The sequence below is a fragment of the Peromyscus leucopus genome, chromosome 16_21, assembly GCF_004664715.2.
Source record: "Peromyscus leucopus breed LL Stock chromosome 16_21, UCI_PerLeu_2.1, whole genome shotgun sequence".
Taxonomy (NCBI): domain Eukaryota; kingdom Metazoa; phylum Chordata; class Mammalia; order Rodentia; family Cricetidae; genus Peromyscus; species Peromyscus leucopus.
The window spans coordinates 25,758,811-25,777,927 of NC_051084.1; the positions used below are offsets into that span (position 1 = coordinate 25,758,811).

The 19,117-nt window shown below is 44.5% G+C and overlaps 1 protein-coding gene and 1 long non-coding RNA gene across 36 annotated transcripts in view; one reads left to right on the forward strand and one right to left on the reverse strand.

Moving 5' to 3' along the window:
- Ank3 (ankyrin 3) overlaps positions 1-19,117 on the reverse strand; it is a 484,120-nt gene that overhangs the window by 153,360 nt on the left and 311,643 nt on the right. For all 35 annotated transcript variants that reach the window (XM_037199680.1, XM_037199673.1, XM_037199672.1 and 32 more), the window contains 2 exons: positions 5,620-5,718; positions 2,280-2,477 (listed from right to left, as the gene is read on the reverse strand). In XM_037199680.1, the coding sequence (XP_037055575.1) occupies positions 2,280-2,477; positions 5,620-5,718 (297 nt within the window). The remainder of the gene's footprint in view (positions 1-2,279; positions 2,478-5,619; positions 5,719-19,117) is intronic.
- LOC119086746 lies at positions 6,658-9,020 on the forward strand. Its single transcript, XR_005090091.1, has 3 exons — positions 6,658-6,760; positions 7,188-7,285; positions 8,459-9,020. It is a non-coding gene; the product is annotated as an uncharacterized LOC119086746 (long non-coding RNA).

The following is a 19,117-nucleotide window of genomic DNA, read 5'->3' on the forward strand; positions in this document are numbered from 1 at the left end:
TGGCGGGGGGGGGGGGGGCAGGGGGCGGAGGGGTGTCTTTAATTGCCCATGCCACACCTGAACGGCCTGGCCTCACTCTAGCCAGTTAGTCCTTCATATTAACCTTGATTGACTTTACTATGACTCTCAAGTGTCCACTCTCTTCCTCCCTGTGGGCAACTCTCCAAGAATCCCAAGCCTTACAAAAATCACCACTGCCCAGATTTGTAAACTTAGACCATCAAAATCATATATTCTGGGAGGATGGATTTGTCTCTGAGAGAGACATTAGTGTCCTGCCTCTTACCTGGACCCCACAAGCGTTAGATCTGAAGTTGGACCTCCTGAGACTCAGTAGCTAGGGACCAGGGTATGTTCACTGAGCACTTGTTATTCTTCTATTGAGTTATGGAGCTAATGGTTCCCTCTTCTGCCTCAGTACAAATACAAAACCAGCTTGGAAAAAACACCAGCACAATGAGCAGAAGTTTGTTTGCACAGCCAGGCTTTGCCAGGGCCTGTTCTGACTTGTCCCCTGGGTGACAGGACATTGCTATTTGCCAGAGTTTCGTTTATTCTGCTGCCTTAAGACGCAAGCACAAGGCTGGTCTGCGGTGGGGCAGCCTTTAATCCCAGCACGCAGGAGGCAGAGACAGGGGGATTTCTGAGTTTGAAGCCAACATGGTCTACAGGGTGAGCTGCAGGATAGCCAGGGCCATAGAGAGAGACCCTGTCTTGAAAAACAAAACAAAACTTGAGCACAAGCTTACTCTAAAGACACCGGAACTTAGATGACTCAATAATACTTAGCTCATTTGCTCGAATGTTTCATCTCATAAAAGAATTGGCTTCTCAACAAATTACCCACCAGACTGTTCTGCCCAACAGCTGGGACAGGGCCGCCCATTTCAGCTGTTGGTAAGGAAGTGTACAATACCAAGGTCCACCAGACAGGCTGAGGTCAAAGCCACAGCAGGTGCCGCCACGGAGGTTCCTGGGACCATTTCTTTGGCCACAGTTCATCCCAGGGTAACTGTCTACAATGCCACTGTGTTGGGAAAAGTTTAGTCATCGGAAAATGAGAGTGAGGCACACGCCCTGCTTTAAGGGTCCCCTCTTTTTTTTCTCATATGGAAAAATGAGTGAGTCATGGTCACTCAGGGCTCCCCTCCCTTCTCAGAATGCAGAGGCTTTTGACACACCGGGCAGGTCAAACAGCTCCCGGGGTGGTTGAGATTATAATACAAAGGAGCTGCCTGCTGTGTATGGAATTCCAACCTCCCCCTTCCCTACCCTGAATTTCAGGCACCTGAAGGAGGGCAGAGGCCAGAGTCTCTAGAGCTCTGAAGGACAATACAGCATTGGAGGGAAGCAGAAACCTGCCTGCAAGGGTTAGGCCAGATGCAGTTACAACTTTTACCTCAAAATTACCAGTAAATTCATGGTTTCTCTAACGCTGGGCATTTTCATCCTTTCCCTGAGCACAAAGTGCTCATTCTGAATGAAATATCAACACCTTACTAAGGATTATTTATTTTAATAATAACATTGTCTTACTGAGAAAAATCGAAGGTTAACACCATTTCAGCTCACAAATTCTTAGACAAATATTATTATTATTTTTAAGACAGGGTCTCACTGTGTAGCTCTTGCTGGCCTGGAACTTACTATATAGACCTGGTTGTCCTTAAACTCAGATCTCTTCTGCTATTATATATATATATATATATACATATATACATATATATAATATATAATGTAATATTATATATATAATATATAATGTATATTGTATAATGTAATATATATATATACACACACACACACACACATACATATTTTCCCCCCAAAACAAAGTCTCACTCTATAAATCAGGCTGGTTTTGAACTCACAGTAATCCTCCTGCCTCAGCCTTACAAGTGCTGGGATAAGAGGTTTAAGCCTGGTTTGCTTAAAGATTTTATGTGTCAGAAAAGCAACAACAAAATCACTCAGTGTCTAACTCTGGTAACTTTTCCACGGTGAGGTCATGTCAGTCTTTTTGCAACTGTGTAGCGTCAGGCTTTCACGAGTGAGGAACACGAGTGAGGAACAGGAGTGAGACCCTGAAGAGCTCGGTAGGCTTTGTTCCTGTCGGCACAGGAGGCTCTGTCCACTCCCAAGGACATTTGCAAAGACGAACAAGTACACCGATTCCAGGCACACTGTCTTATCTTTATCTCTGGAAGGGCGATCCCTCCACATGCAAGGCGCCATGTGCCCTCAGTGAGGCACTCGGGCTGGACGGCTGGACAACTCACCAGGGCTTTGGCGTTGGGGTTAGCTTTCTTATCCAAAAGAACCTTGGCAACTTTGTAATGGCCACAGTGGGCCGCCACGTGGAGGGCTGTCAGGTAGTCGTTGGTGACATCGTCCACGGGCACATTGTGCTGCAGGAGGAGTTGGACGCAGTTTAAATGGTCTCCTTGTGTGGCCATGTGCAATGGAGACAGTCCATTCTGGAACACATAAGGAAAAGAGGACTCAATTGTTTTGCCTTTTTAACTCAAAGGAGCCAAACACAGAACAAACATGAACATGTTAAAAACTCTAATTGTTCAGTTTTAACAGGGGTTGACAATTGCTTTGAATGGCACCTGCTTTGAAAAATCTTCCCTTTTTTATATTTTTGGTTGTGAGCCTAGCCTTTAACGCTGAGCCATCTCTCCAGCCCAAATCTTCCCTTTCTTACATCAATGAAAAGCAAACGGTCAAGGGTAATTTCTTTCCCCAATTTAAAACGTATATGGGATTGTACTGGAGCCCAGAAAGTCACTGCATTCTTAGTAGGATTTTTTACCCTTTGAAACTACAAATCAATCAATCAATCAATCAATCAATCAGTCAGTCAATCAAAGGGAGATCTGATCAGCAGCCACTGGTTTATTATTGGTTTTACCCTTGCAGATGTCTAGAAAAGTACAGCGCTCCAGATATAACAGCTCATTATTTCATCTCACAGGCCAGCAGGGAAACCCTCATCCATTTCTAGCAATCTGGTGCCCCCGTGTGTCAACAGTGAGTAAAAGGAGGCCACTGACCACAGGCCCAGCAATGTGACCTCAGCTTAAATCAACTCGGCTTTAGTCACAGTCACGTGCTGGGTGAAGACGCTGAAGATTTATTTCAAGAAGAAACGAAGAGAGGCGGCCTTAGGTTCAGTCCACAGAACCAAAGGGGAAAATGTCTGGAATGCCATTCACTGTCCAGTGGATGTTTTTCCAAAGAAAGGGAAGCAAGGAGGGTGTTGGGTCAATGTCAAGTCTTTAAAGCTTCAGGTGAGTAGAGAAGCGAAGTGGGCCAGCCTGGGAGCTTTTCAGCAGGCCCATTTACCACGAGGAGTTCTAAAACTACTAATAATATAATTTAGCACATCAACTAAGCCGAACAAACTCATTCCTCTCTCATAACAGCAAATACAGTTGAAAAAAATAAGTTATCAATAGTTTTTAAAGACGTGGTAAGCATCCCTGGGGAACCAGGTACATCTGAATTCTCCGAGATCAGTTATTAACTCTGCATTTTATTGCATTTATGAAAAACTTCAAGACAAAGCAATGTGAAATCACTTAGCCATCCCCACACTACTAGGTATTTGTACTCCTTATAGGCAAGAAATGTATGATAATATTTTCCCAAACTGCCTAGCAGAGAGTTCTGTGGATTAAAAAAAAAAAAGGCTCAATAAATATTGATATGACTTCAAATACTTGGGCCACTACTGGGGAATTAGGATGTTCTGGCCTCAAGTATTCCCCTCCAACATTCTGAACCGAAGTAGACACTAAAGGTGTCGCCCAGGCCTGGGACATTTCCCATCTGACACTGCCACCCACAGACATCTGTGCTCCCTCACGGCTGCCAAATCCTCCTTTGCTGTATGTTTTCTGTCGTCTTCGAGGGAGGGCTGAGTAAACAAATCGGAGAGAACACGTGACTTCCTGGAGACTGTGAGTGGGAAGCAGTGTCAGAAACAGACAGAGGGCTCTATCCCAGGGAGATTTAACCACTGACTCAACATACTTAGAGTCTCCTGGGCGGCAAGTCTCAATTGTGGGAGTGCCCAAATCAGACCAGCCTGGGGCCTGTCTACAGGGGCTTGTATTGACTGGCAACCGATGTAGGAAGGACCAGCCTGGGCAGCAAGTATGTGCCAACTGCACCGGAGAGGTTCTTTCTAAACAGTGTAAAGAGTGCCAGCAGGAAAAGGAAGCCTGCTCAGATGATACTGACTGTCTGACCGATGAGCACAGGTAGGTCAGACGGTCAAAAAGGTCTCTTTGGTGGGTCAGGGAGATGGCACAGTTGGCCAAATGCTTGCTGCACCATGCTGAGGCTCTGAGTTCGATCCCCTGGAAGCCACATAAAAAGCCAGGCATGGCAGCACGCGCCTGTTACTGCAGTACTAGGGCAGACAAGGGGCTCCCCAAAGCCTGCTTGCTAGCCTAGCCTCAGTGACCAGCTTTTCTCGCTGAGAGATCCTGAGCATGCTCACACCTGCACATGGACGTGCTGGCCAAGGCTTAGCAGCCAGCCCTCTAAAACGACGGAGCTCTCAACGCCTCCCAGGTCCCAAAGACTAGGGTGGGTAGGTTCCCTGCTGTGACCAATTTCAAGTGGCCCTCATGATTGCCAAACACGGAAACAGGGAGAGAGGTGCACATTTGGTTTTGTGAGGTGACATGGGGGTTCCAGTAGACTGCTGGGAATGAAAAGGGCAGGCAGGCTTACTGGTCAAATCCCACACAGTGTGTATGCGTGTGGGGGGTGGACAAATAGAATTTTAATGTTTTTAATGTGCATGGAACTGAGGACCCAGTATATGACAGGCAAAGGCTCTGAATCCCCCAGCCCCAGCCTATAAACTCTCAAGAAATAAACTGGGGGGTGGGGATGTATAAAAAGACTCAAAACCCAGCCAGAAAGTAGATCTTTGAGTCTGTTTAAAGCAGCAGTCAGCCAAGCTCTGAAAGTCTCATTGTGTAACATGAAGTAGTAAGCATAACAGACCAAAAATAACAAATGAAAAAAAAAATGGCTTTGCTGTAGAACACATTATACAGAAAGGCTTCATAAGCCTAAACATATTTGTGTGTGTGTGTGTGTGTGTGTGTGTGTGTGTGTGTGTGTGTGTGTGTGTGTAGGTATGTATGCCCTTGTGCATGCATGTAGATGCCTGGGGTCGACTGTAGACAGTCTGCCTCGATCAATCACCTTCCACTTGGTTTGTGGAGAGAGTGTCTCTTGCTGAACCCAATTCATACCAGTTCTGGCTAGTCTAGCTAGCAAGCTTGCAGGGAGGTTTTTCTGTCTCTGCCCTCTTGAATGCTGGGATGGCAGGTGGCCCACACACCTGACTGGTTTATGTAGCTTTTCCGTGGGTGCTGGTGACCTGAAGCATAGTCCTCATGATGGCAGGGCAAGCCTTTGTCCTCTGAGCCATCTCCCCAGTCCCCAAACTGATTTCGAGCTCCTCTAAAAATCTGGCGAACTTACACTCTATTTAATAGTTACTGTACCCATGCTTTCCTCTCATTCCAAAGGCTCAGGTAAAAAGAATCAGATCCGAGTACAGTACTGTTCAGAAACCGAAGACCTTACCTTGGTTTTTGAAAGGATGGGCGCGGCCCTGTCAAGCAACATCTCTACCACCTGCTCATGGCCACTTCGTGCCCCACAGTGCAGCGGCGTCAGACCGTCCTGTGGAACAAAGGCAAACACCACGTTAATGTCCTCAAGGACGCCTCAGAGACGCAGTGTATTGTGTATGACCCGTCACGGTATAAACCATTTAGGATGCTGTAGGCCATGGGTATCAAAGATTAGCCCATGGATTCCATACACTCATTTTCTATTTAAAACTGAGAATTACACTTTCGTAAATTTAAGCCCCAGAGATTGGACTATTGCCACCTTCCCATGGCAGGGGTTACAAGTGTAAGTCCTGTGTTTTCCGTGGGTTCTGGGGACTGGAATCAGGCCCTGCCAACTGAGTGTCCCCCCAGGACCTAAACGTTCAAAGAGGGTTCATAAGAGGAATTTTATACTGTTCAGCCTTCCTCTGAGATATCTGTGCACCCCACTCCCGGGATACTTTTTCTTGATGTAATTGTGCTGGAGTATGTACTAATCACTGTATCATATCCTCTAGCATGGACATAAGTAAACTTAATTTTAAGATAGCTTCATTGATTTTTTTTGAGAACACGGCCTCTGAATATCAAAAATAGATCTGATTAAGATGATTAATTCAACTGTTCAAACATGACTGATCAAAATACAAAAAAAACCTATACCAACAATGTTGTGCCTATTAAACGACTTGTTAAAAATCCTTTTAATGAATTGTGTGTCCTCACGATCAGTTCATATATCGCTGCTAAGTGTGGCATTGTTAGGAGACAGGCTGCAGACTATAAAATCCATCTCTAATTTTTGCTTCTACAGATGGTGGTGATAAATTTTGTTTTTGGAGTAGACTGATTTGCAACAGCTGCCGAACAAGCTTTCGGAATGCACATCTAAGCACACTCAATATTTGACTCAAAATTGTTTGTTTCATGGGCTCCTTTTTCTTTCCTTTTTGTTTTTCACAATTTATTTTATTTTTATTTATGTGTCTGTGTGCGTGTTCGCCATGTGTATATGGGTGCCCTTGGAGGCCAGCAGAGGATGTCGTAGTTCCTGGAATCAGAGTTACAGGAGGTTGTGAGCCCTCCAACATGTGTGCTGGGACTCAAAGGTGAGTTCTTTTCTTAGCTTCTGAGCCCTCCCCTCTAGGGCTCAACCTGTGGGTCATGACTTTTTGGGGGTCAAATCACCCTTTCACAGGGATCACCTAAGACCATCTGAAAACACAGATATTTACATTAAGATTCATAATACTAGCAAAATTACAGCTATGAAGTAGTAATGAAAATAATTTTAGGCTTGGGGGGGGTCACACCCTGAAGAACTGTACTAAAGGGTCGCAGCATGAGGAAGGCTGAGAACCACTGCTCTAGCTCCTCCGTCTGTCATTGTCATTTTTATCAGCAGCAATGGATTTATGACCCATTTTGGCGACTCTTCTGGTAGGCATAAGAATTTATTTTCCATCCATGTGAGTTACACAGCTCTCAACAGGACACTGCTACATCATCATCTTCCCTTCATCTCTCCCCTCTCAGAGCTTTGCACCCCTGGACCTGTGGACCTTCCTTCAATTCTCACAGCAAGGACCAGCTGCTAAGGGATAATTAGGAACGAAGACTCAGCAGGGAGCTGGGTGAGTAGAAAGTCACTCAGCTAAAGTTGTCCCAGTGTCCCCAATCTCCTGGAGAAGTTTTCATAGACAAGCTGGCTTCTGTGCTCTTCAGACAATAAACCCACCTAAAGGTAATCGTGTCTACCAATACACCAGTGTCTGATTCAGCATGCCGGATTCACTTTCTAACTGGCTGGGCTGCTCTGAGAAGCAAGGCTGATTACTAGTATGCACAAGCAAGCAGGTACCACCATATGTATAAACGACTACAACTCTAAGTGGCATCGATGTTCATTCATTTTGGTTTTTCGAGACAGGGTTTCTCTGTGTAACAGCCCTGGCTGTCCTGGAACTCACTTTGTAGACCAGGCTGGCCTCAAATTCAGAGATCTACCTGCCTCTGCTTCCCGAGTGCTGGGATTAAAGGCATGTGCCACCACCACCCGGCTTGTGGTCATTTTTTTTTTTTTTTTTTTGAGTCTACCTTAAAAAATAACTTTTTATTCTGAAACAGTGTGAAAGTATTTCAGACTTCAGGAAGCCAGTATTTTTTGCCTCACAGTCAAGTACAATTCATCTCTATGTAGACCTTTCCCACCTCTGTAGATTTTTCTGAAGATGCCATATAACTTTATTCTCACAATCATTCCTACAAGGAAAATATAATCTTCGCTGAAAAAATGAAAACTCTAGGGAGGGCCAGAGTGATGGTACACAGTGAATAAAGGTACTTTCCATGTAAACACAGAGATGTGAGGTTAATCCCCAGAACCCATGCATGGGTGGGAGGAGACAAGTGACCCCACAAAATTGTCCTTTGATACGTGCACTGTGACATGAGCACCCACATGTATATCATATACACACCCAAAACAATTAATTAAAAAAATTAAACCCTCATGGTTTAAAGAGGTTTAAAGATTGCTCTCCCAAGGATGCACACACAGGCTGAATTCAGAAGGAGGCCAGAGGAATGTGGGCACAGCTCAGGCCCTGAGCCTGGTAGCCGTGAGGCCCTGGGTTTATCCCCAGCACTACAAGGCATTTGCCAGGCCAAGCTCGGGTTATTAGTGATGACTTAGGCATGACAACCAAGGGGCAATGAAGACCAAGTCCCCAAGCTCAGATTTCAATCTCTGTCACCCTTCTTTCTGCTACAGTCTTACGCTTGGATCTCTGCTGTCTACTGCACAGAGGTGGAGCTGACGGACAAAGGATTTGAAGATTCTCTCATCAGTGGGAGAGGCCTGCTCCGCCACTGTTACAGCCTCTGTTCGCTCAATCACTTTGCTTCAATGGTACATACAGTCAGCTGTTTCCAAGGTCAGATTCATCAGTTCCCCCTAAACTTCAAAAAACAACCGACAGGAGAGTCCTTGTAATGCTTTTAATGCGGCTTCTTCACATCAGCTCCAAATGTGATCTGGCACTTTTCGAATCACTTGACTCTTCAAGGAGAGTCCCAGCAGGAGAGTCACCCCACAAGGAAGCTGGGCAGCCTGTCATGAAGGCCAGCTGTACAGGTGGGGCTGGCAGAGCTTTGGGGACGTTGGTAGGTCATCTGTACAGTGGTCGCTAGCAGCCCAGTTTTTTTTTAATAATCAAGGACACTGAGGTTGCCCAGCTCCTCGGAAGACTTAAAGTGTGTACACTCCAAAAGCCCTACTTGATTCAGTCAAAAGGGGTATGGAAAATTAGGACTCACTATATTTTATATCTTTTGGACAAAAATAAAATAAACAGCATGAACTTTGAACTTCTTTGGCTTTAAAGCTCCATGGCAGCTTACCTTTCCCAGCACAGATCTCTGTTTAGGAGGGATTCTGCTAACTGCCATTGACTTCTCTGCGAAAGTATAAATTCTTTAGGGTGGTGCTGGGGAGGAGGCTGAGTGAGTCGGAGTACTGGTGAGCAAGTATGAGGACCTTAGTTCGGATACCCGGCACCCAAGTTAAAACAACAACAACAACAACAACAAAAACTGGTCACAGTCAAGCCTAGTGCCTCAGCACAGCTGCTGGTGAGAAAGGCATGCTGGGATGTGGGTCAGGAAGACGGCCGGAGCCTGCAGCCTAGTCTAAAATCAGCAAGCTCTGAGTTCAGGGAGAGACCCCATCTCAAGAGAACATGGCGGAGACTAATGGAGGATCACACTTGACCATCCACTGGCCTCCACACGGGAACACACTCCCGCACATGCCAACACATACATGCACAAAATTAAGCTAATTCTTCAGGGTGGCATTCCAGGTCTTTTAACATCTATCCTGGCTTCACCCTAGCTTTCTCTGTTTCCTTCCCTTTCCAGTGAACACACTTCTGGCTGCCCCTGCCCAACACGAGTACTCTTTTGAGAGACACTTATTCTGGGACCCAAATCCTTGCTGTTTAACACTACAGCATCTCAGCATCTCTCTCTCTCTCTCTCTCTCTCTCTCTCTCTCTCTCTCTCTCTCTCTCTCTCTCTCTCTCTCTCTCTGCTGCAAGCCGCAGATACATGAAGTAGGAATTCAGCTGACAGCGGCAAAAGCTTTTACCTGGAAGAGTCAAGAACTCTTCCAGAGGATAAAGCCAAAAACTCAAGGAGTCTTGGTGATCTGAGGGTCCAGGGTTCGTGTCCCTGTTCAGGTGCCAGGTTTTGAAATCTCCCCAGGTACCTGCCCTGAGAGGAATACTCCCAGAGTTCCAGAAGAGATGCTACCAGCAGCAAAGAATTAATCTGAGGAATGTCGAATGATGCTAAGTACCCTGAGCTCTTTGGTCCATACTTTATTCTTCTCAGTCAAATTCCACCAGTGCTGTGGGGGTACTGGTATTATATACGCTTACAAGCAGTAATACTCTGACAACGCAATGAGAGGCTTTCAGGGTCATAAACAAGAGGTGATAAGATTGAGACAAAGAGCAGTGATTGTCAGCTTCATTTATAACCCCCCAAAAGGGTTGATTAAAGGAGATGGGGTCAACTAAGGGCTGAAATGGGTGAAGAGGGAATTGATGTGCTCAAACTATATTCTTAGAAGTGGTTAGGTAAAATGTTAGGAGTCTATAAGTCACTATAAGTCATGAGTAAACTAACACTGCCTTTGTTTTCTTTTGGCACTGTATCTGTCTCAGCTTATCTCAGCTGTGCCGTTTTCTGGCTGGGTGAGGGAAGTGTACTCGGTAGCTAGGTAGCCCGCAGCACATCTTGATGCACCTGGTCTGTGAAAGCCCTTTTGTTCTGAGTTAAGTGTTAAAGGGGAAATCTTTTAGAACTAGAGATACCATTTGGGCTATGGAAGAAAGAGTTTAAGCTTAATTTGCACAAGAAACAAATCTTTGTACCTAACATCTGCCTGGCCTTGGCGGTTGTCTCAGTATGGATATTACTGTATTTCAGGAAACTAGCAGGATATTTACCTTATCTGCAGTCTGTCCTTAGATGTTTGAGAAATATCTCAGATAAAAATGCTTTTGTCTGGAGATGGCCCTGGCGGGATACTTGCTAATGGAGATAATTACAGAAAGGCAGACTTCTGAGTCTAATGCTAAAAAAGGAACAAAAGCCTGATAAAAAGAGGTCTTGACTGTGTGACTGTTGTCAACACAGTTGGGGGATGTTATCCAAATACCCCAATCATATAGGGGAAACTGTGCCCAATGGATGATCAACCACACTGTTAGAAGTTGTTGGGAAAAGAATCAAACAGGAAAGCTACACAAGAAATTTGCTGCAGGAAACAGCTAATACATTCAAAAGCCGGTGTCACCAAGACTCCTTGAGTTTTGGCTTTATCCTCTGGAAGAGTTCTTGACTCTTCCAGGTAAAAGCTTTTGCCGCTGTCAGCTGAATTCCTGCTTCATATATCTGCAGCTCACAGCATCTCTCTGTCTCTGTCTCTATCTCTGTGTCTCTCCTCCCTGTCTCCCCATCTCTCTTTCTTCCTTGAGACATCATTTTATGTAGGCCAGGCCTTCCTCAAACTCACTGTATAGCCCTAGGATGATCTTGAACCCCCCAATTCTCCTGCCTTTACCTTCTGCGTGCTGGGACCACAGTGCAGGTGTGCATCCCCCTAACTACCTTACCCACTGCTAGTGACTGAACCCAGCTTCCTGCTACATCATCAGAAACCACCCACGCTTATTCATAACTGTCATTTGGCTGCTGTTATGAATCGTAGCGTAAATATCTAAAATGCAGACCCAAAGGAGTCGCACCCCACATGTTGAGAACCACTTCACTAGAGTTTATCTTTGAAGACTCTCCAAAAATGACACGTAACTTTCTTACCCTCCCACATTTTTGTCTTTTTTTTTTTCTGCACCTCCCTTGGGGAATGGGTACCTTGTACTCTCCCCTACAGCTGACTTCTATCGGGATCCTAACTTTGGGGCTTCCGCTGTTCATTTCTGCTTCCTTTGGTATGGGAACCTTGCGAGGTCAGCTTAGATAGATGACCCAGCCCATGATTGATCCAATCCCTTATGCCCACCACCATCTTAGGACCCGAGTCTACCTGCAGAAATGATTCTGTCATGTCACTCTGGCCGCAGTTCCTCTAACCCACGACGACACTCCCTCTGAGTAATTTTCCCAGCTCTGCCCCACATTTACACCTTTGCTTTCCTTGTTGTATTCTGATGTGAGTTGGGGTCTCTCTTGCCTTGGGGCTGTACGGTGAGGATTTGTAGTAGAAAAGTCTGCTTACCTCATCAACTTTTTTTTTTTTTTTTTTTTTTTTTGAGACGGAGTTTCTCTGTGTAGCTTTGTGCCTTTCCAGGATCTCACTCTGTAGACCAGGCTGGCCTTGAACTCACAGAGATCCGCCTGGCTCTGCCTCCCGAGAGCTGCTATTAAAGGCGTGCGCCACCACCACCCGGCCCTCATCAACTTTTTAAAGGCTTATTATTATTTTTTTTATTGTTACATGTGTGAGTGTGTGCTACATGTGTGCAGGTATTCATGGAGGCCAGAAGAGAATGTCAGGTCCCCTGTACCTGTAGATTTAGGTGGTTATGGGTGCTGGGAATCAAGCATGGGTCCTCTGGAAGAGCAGCAAGTGCTCTTAGCCACTGAGCCATCTCTCGATTCCCTGCCTTATCATTCTTTGATAAGTTTCATAAATAATTTTTTTCTTCAACAATGGTCTAGCCTTCCCTAATCATAAAGATAATGTAAATGATGAAGGGGTATCTGAATCTAACAAGGAATGATCGGACCCTCTGCTTGTTACCAGGGAGACTGAAGCAGGGGGGGAGCCTGAACTACAATTCCAGTTTGAGGCTATCCTGGACTACACAGTAAGACCCTATATCAGAAAAACAAAAGGAAAAACAATTACTAAGTTAATTAACAGAGTGGGTGAACGTCTTTTAAAGCTTGTTTGTTTGTTTTTGAGACGGAGTATTGGATAGCCCAACCTGGCTTCTAATTTGGGATGAGGCCAAGGAATGACTTTGAACTTCTAATATTCATATCCCCCCTGTCTCAGTACTGGGGTTATCATGTCACTATGCCCCATTCATCTGATGCTGGGGATCAAACTTAGGGCTTCATAAATGCTAGGCAAGCATTCTATCAACTGAGCTATATCCCCAAACCTTGAGCTAATCTTAAAACAAGTATTTTCTAGTTCAATGATTAAAAAGAAAAATCCTGTTGTAGTTTTTTTTAGTAAAAAAATTTTTATACACTTTTCATTCATTCATTTATTTGTGTGTGCATGCATGCTTGTGTTATGGCAGATGTGTGGAGGTCAGAAGACAACTTCAGAGGTCAATTTCCTCCTACTCTGTGGGTCCTGGGACCCAAGTACAGGTTGCTGGGCTTGGTAGTAAGCCCCTCCACCTGATGAACCATCTTGCTGGTCCTGTTGTCTTTCTTGTTTTGAACTCACTGTATCTATCGCCAGAGCACTATTGAAATATCTCATCTCTAAAAACAAACAAACAAACAAAACCCAGAAAACAAAGCAAAAGCTAAACCCCGAAATTCTCATGAGAGTGAGCTATTTGTCAAGGGCAATTAGATTGAGCATGCCTCAACCCCTTAACTCTCAGAATTTGTTCTAATAAGATTTTCCTTTCTTGTAAATCAGGATATTGCAAGCTTATAAAAGAGTTTTTTATGGATATTGTGCTTGGCAATGTAATACTGACAGGCATATTACTGTCTCTCAAATTACACAAATGTTTGGGGTTTTTTTTTTGAAACTTAACAAGATTTTTTTTTTTGTTACCAACACCACCACATGCAAACTTACAATGTATGTACAATGTCACTGACAATGAACAGGTCCTGGACCAAAAAAAGCTGTTCTTCAACCTTATATAACATTAACTCCCAGCTGAAAATTTCTTGGCAAAGGCTATTTTGGGGGAGGCAAGGGAGCCTGCTTCAATACCACAATGTATGTAGTTGACTACAGAGGATCGAGAGGGATGCTGAGTTGCCATGACGACGTTATGGGAGGGAAATGGAATTGCAAGCGGTTGGCAATTTTCTTTCCAATCCCTGAGATTTTTTTAAAGCACTCCCATAATGAATGGGTTTCCCTTGGGCAGACTTTTGAATTGCCCACACTGGCTGGTCTAGGGCTTATATTTCATTTCTGTGACAGTAATCTTATTAGTGAGGTGAGAACTGTGTGCTGCCAGCTGAACAGAATGCTCTCTTCTGTTAGCCAGAGAGCCAACCCCTATCTGCACAAAGGCTAAAAAGACCTTCCTTCAGTCTGACGTTTGTGAGGAGCACAGAACAGAACCTGGACCAGAAAGCTGGGGACAGTAGGGTGTCACACTGTAGAATATTACATGGAACAGATCCTTGCCATGAGGGACACACATTCATGACTGGGAGAGGCTTTTCTAGAAGTAGCATGTTTATTTTAGTTTGTGTCTTCTAGGTTCGTCTCTTTCTTTCCGTCCTAAGCAAAAACCCCTCATTCTAGAGATGGAGAAGGAAGCCAGGCCATGAGAACTCTGTGGGATACTGTGACTGTAAAGTAGAACGTGATCTTGAAAGACTGGAAAACAATAAAGTAATATGCAGTAGTGCACCCGAGAATCAGGACAGCAGTCGAGACAAACCAGTGACTAGCGACCAGCGTTTAACAGAAAACCCCATCTTCTGCTGGAATTTCCACCCACTCAAAATTTGTCTGACTCATATTTAAATGTTAGGCAGTTGTAGAGTTAATCTAAGAGAAAACGGAGTGTCATTTTTAATGTCCTCTGTTACAGGAACTTTATACTTGGGGTCTTATTTTGACAACTGCTCCATGGGAAAGGCATTAGGGGTACTATTTATAGACCAGAAAGCTGTTCCAGGGCCTTGATGTAACTATCCAAGGTCACACAAGAAGCCAAGGGTTGCAATGAGAGTTCACGCGCAGACTTGCCTCTGAAACACCGGGTTTCTTCTGCTATGTCAAATATTAGTACGAGCATCCAGTATTCTCTCCTAATCAAGAATTCATTTCTGCCATTTATGTATGGACACAGAGACTCTGAATTCTCTTCCTTATTGACATGCTATTCATTCTGTATGCTTAACATGAAAACTGGGGCTGATGAGATGTCTCAACATGTAAAGGTGCACTTGTTCTCTGACCTCACACACATGCTGTATGTAGCACGTGTGTCAGAGAGAACACAACACCCTATATAATTCGTGTTTCTACCCTGTTTTTGTGGGTGTTGTGTCTCTTGTCTGGATTTAGGTTGAGTGTTATTTGGAATGCTAAGCCATAAGTATGCTCATCTGTCCATCCATCATTATCTACCTTTCAGCCATCTCTATATTCTTTCTCTCTCTCTTTAGTCTTCTCCCATGGCCTTTTAGCTAAATCTTTGCATGGTTTACCTGCACACGCATATATACAATGTGCCCACATTGACTGGAAGAAGGTGTTCATTCTCTTGGAACAGGGGTCATAGGTAGAGACTCCCCTAGAGATTATAAGATACATTCTACATGACCATGATCCAAGTATCATTGTGCTACACAGCACTATTAATCTTATGAATGTCATGTGTTGAAGTAATATTATATATCCCTAACTTCATATATGAGAATTCTGTATGTAATTCCATTTATACTATTTGGGTTTATTTGGGGGTTATAAATATGACATGATTTTCATATATTATAAATCTCACAATGAATTGATTTGTTAAGTGCTGACTCGAGGAGAATGTTATGTATGATTATAAATTTCAAAAAATTAGACATTTGATACATGCAAATACTTCTCAAGAGAACGCTCTATGTTTAAAATTCACATTAAGGCTCAGCATGAAATCCAGCAGTGGGTTATTTGTTTGCTGTAACTTTGTTTTAAGAAAAGTGACACAATCAAGATGATTATAGTAGATGACTGGGGAGTACTTCGGTGTCTAATTTGTTTGAGTGACTTCAAAGAAGTTGGACATCGGTGTCGACAAGATACACGAGGGGAAACAGAAGTGGATGAGTGGGTAAAGTGGAGTGCCCGTACCTGTGAATGAACAGCAATGAGCTAAAACAGTAACTAGCCTGAGCAGGCTCTTTAGATTCTTCCGGAGAACCAGGCACGTGATATTTACCCATGACATTGCATTCCCTCTGGAGTAAGGCAAATGGTCTTTCCAGTGTGGCATCAAAATGTCAGGAGAAAGAAAGAGATTCCCCTGTCTCCTGTGGCCTCTTCTGCAGCTGTGGAATTCTTTCCTCCCAAGTGAAGTCCCCAGGGCCTTTCATCATTACATCTCTGCATTTATTCATTTATTTATTTATTTATTGGTTTTTTTGAGACCTGGTTTCTCTGTGTAGCTTTGCACCTTTCCTGGAACACACTCTGTTCCCTGCCCAGCTACATCTCTGAATAAAAACAAATGCTCCCAAGGTTTCATACTTAAGATTCATTTTATGTGTATGAGTGTTTTGCCTGCATGCACATATATATGACATATATATGGGCTGACAATGTGGGCTGGTTCCCACATTGATTAGAAGAGGGTGTTCGCTCCTTTGGAACTGGAGTTGTAGGTAGTTGAGCCGCCATATTGGAGCTGGAAATGAACTAGGGTCCACAGCATGCATTCTTAACCACTGCGACATATGTCCAGCTCCCATCAATATTTGGGTTTTTGTTGCTGTTCCTGGTCTGTTGTGATGAGAAGGTGGGTGGGGTCTCATGTAGCCCAGTCTGACCAGAACTCACTGACCTTGAACTCCTGACCTTCCTCTCTCTTCTTCCCAAGCGCTGAGATTAGAGGTGTGCATCATCGCACTGGCCTAAGTTCCCAATATTTGTGACAGAAAATGAAAGCCATCAGTACATTCTGTATGGCATGAAGAAATACTTTCAGTTAGTCCTGATTTATGTGTAGACCTGGAACCTTTTGGCTGCCTAATGTTTGTGTCAACCATCTGAACTCTGAAGAGGAAGTTGTATTTTAAAATCTCTCTAAGAGAGGCCGTTCTATGACTTTGCTTCTGGCAAGAATTTGTTTTTAAGGAGGACAACCACACTCCTGAGAATGTATGGGAAAGCAGAAATTTGGCTTTCTTTTTCTTAGTTTTAAACTGAGAAATGCAACCAGTTACATTCTGGGGTGGGGGTGGAGTGTAGGGTAAATATATAAGGTTCTCTGGCAGACATCTCAGGGTAGTAGGTTAGGAAATATCAAGACACCCCTCTTCCCAATCTATCTGTGCACAAATATCTTCTCATTCTTACATGAGAGCTGGATCCATCAATGAAGGACCAGTCCCCAGGCTAGTCTGTGAAGGCCTTTTGACAATGAAACATTAGGAGTCGAATTTCAGTTCTGGTGAGTCCTTTTGTAGTGTATGCAAAGTGCTATGGTTACTGAGAGGATGCGTGTGTCCTCCCTGGCCAGGCGTGGCTCTGAGTGCAATGCGGCACAATGAGGTGTGTGAGGATCTGGTGCTGGGCGCCTTGCTCGGGAGGCTGGATGGGCAGGGCAGGCTTACAGGGTTGGAACCAGCATTCCAGGAACCAACACATCGCCTCAGGGACTGCAAGCCTGCAGCCTGATGATTTTTCATTTTTGTTCTTCTAAACAGGGTTTCTCTGCATAGCCCTAGCTGTCCTGGAACTTACTATGCACACCAGGCTGGCCCTGAACTCAGAGATCCACCTGCCTCTGCCTCCTGAGTGCTGGGATTAAAAGCGTGCGCCACCACGGCTCAGCTCAGCCTTATTATGAAATGGTGAGGAGTTAGTGAAGAGAGGAAACTCGACATTTAGAACTGTTCTAGAATAAGGACTATATTGAGTTTCTGACTGGGCTGGGAACTGACGCAAGAGAAATAAAAATGGTATGAGACCATCTGTCACAGAGTGTCTTCCCTCAACAAGTACCAAACATTCATGCTGGCTTGGGAGAGAGTGAGACTTCAGTGCAGAGAACAGCAGGTGGTCCCCAGCAAAGTATCGTAGGCTATAAAGAAAACAAAGCCGTGAAGATCTTGTTGGAAAATAGCAACTGCCATAAAGCCCTTGAATCAAGAGCCGCGTGTAGACTGGGTCTAAAATGCTGCCTTGGTGAGTGCTCACCCCACCCCCCCCATCATCACAGAAGCACTCTGCATGCCCCGTCGCCAGGTCAGCAAGAGATAGAATGAGCCACAGACGAGGCGATATCAGTTCAGCATGATGGCACTGGAGATTTGGGAAAAAGCTTTCTGGCAATCAAATAAACAGAGACCTAAAGACTCGGGAATATCAGGTCCTCCTAAACTCCAGCATATTGAATCTTCTCGTAAACCTTTTCTTTTTATATTCCTATAGTGCTGGAGACTGAATCCAGAAACTGTTGCTGGGCAACAGTTCTATCATTGAGTTATATTTCAGCCCTAATTACTCTTTGAGTGTGTGTGTGTGTGTGTGTGTGTGTGGGTTCATGTGTGTGGGGATACATGTGTATGTGTGTTGTGGAGGGAGAGGTTGATGCTGAGTGTATTCTCAGATCACTCTTCATCTTTTGCATTGAGGCAGGGCTTCTCAGTTGAACCCAGAGGTCACGGATTCGGTGAGTATAGTTAGCGAGCATGCGCTAAGGTTCCCTGCCTCTGCCTTCATGTTCTGGAATTACAGGAGAGATGCTATGTCCATCTGTCCATATGTACATGGGGACTGGGGTACCGTCCCATTTCCTGACCACACTCAGCTTCCTGTGCTTTCAAGATCTCACACTTGTGTGATAAGGGCTCTACCCACTGAGTCAACATCCCCAGCCCTAATTATTAAAGTTACAGTATCTACAGCTCTTCTTGCTGAGGAGTGTGTAAGATGGTAAGGAAGGTTACTGTCTGTACTTTGTAAGAAAGGAGGTAGCTCACAAATTTGGGGGGTCTACTTCACTGCCTTCCAATCTTTTAGGCAGGAATTGGTCTGCACAGAACTAGAGTTGTCCCTCAACCCATTCAAAAGTGGAAAACAAGAAAGCCAAGACATGCTTTTCTATCCTGAGTCCTCCTATTCAGTTGTTCTCAGCCAGTGCGTTGTGACACTTTGTGTGTGTGTGTGTCACACATCATATCTCCTGCATATCAGATATTGTCATTATGATGTAAATTACAGTAGCAAAATTACAGTTATGAAGTAGCAATGGAAATAATGTTATGGTTGGGGGGGGGGTCACCGCAACGTGAGGAACTGTACTAAAGGGTCACAGCATGAGGAAGGTTGAGAACCACTGCTCTAGCTCCTCGGTCTGTCATTGTCATTTTTATCAGCAGCAATGGATTTATGACCCATTTTGGTGACTCTTCTGGAATTTATTTCCCATCCGTGTTAGGAAGGCTGAGAACCACTGCTCTAGCTCCTCCTACATAGCCACACGTCTTCTCAACAGAAC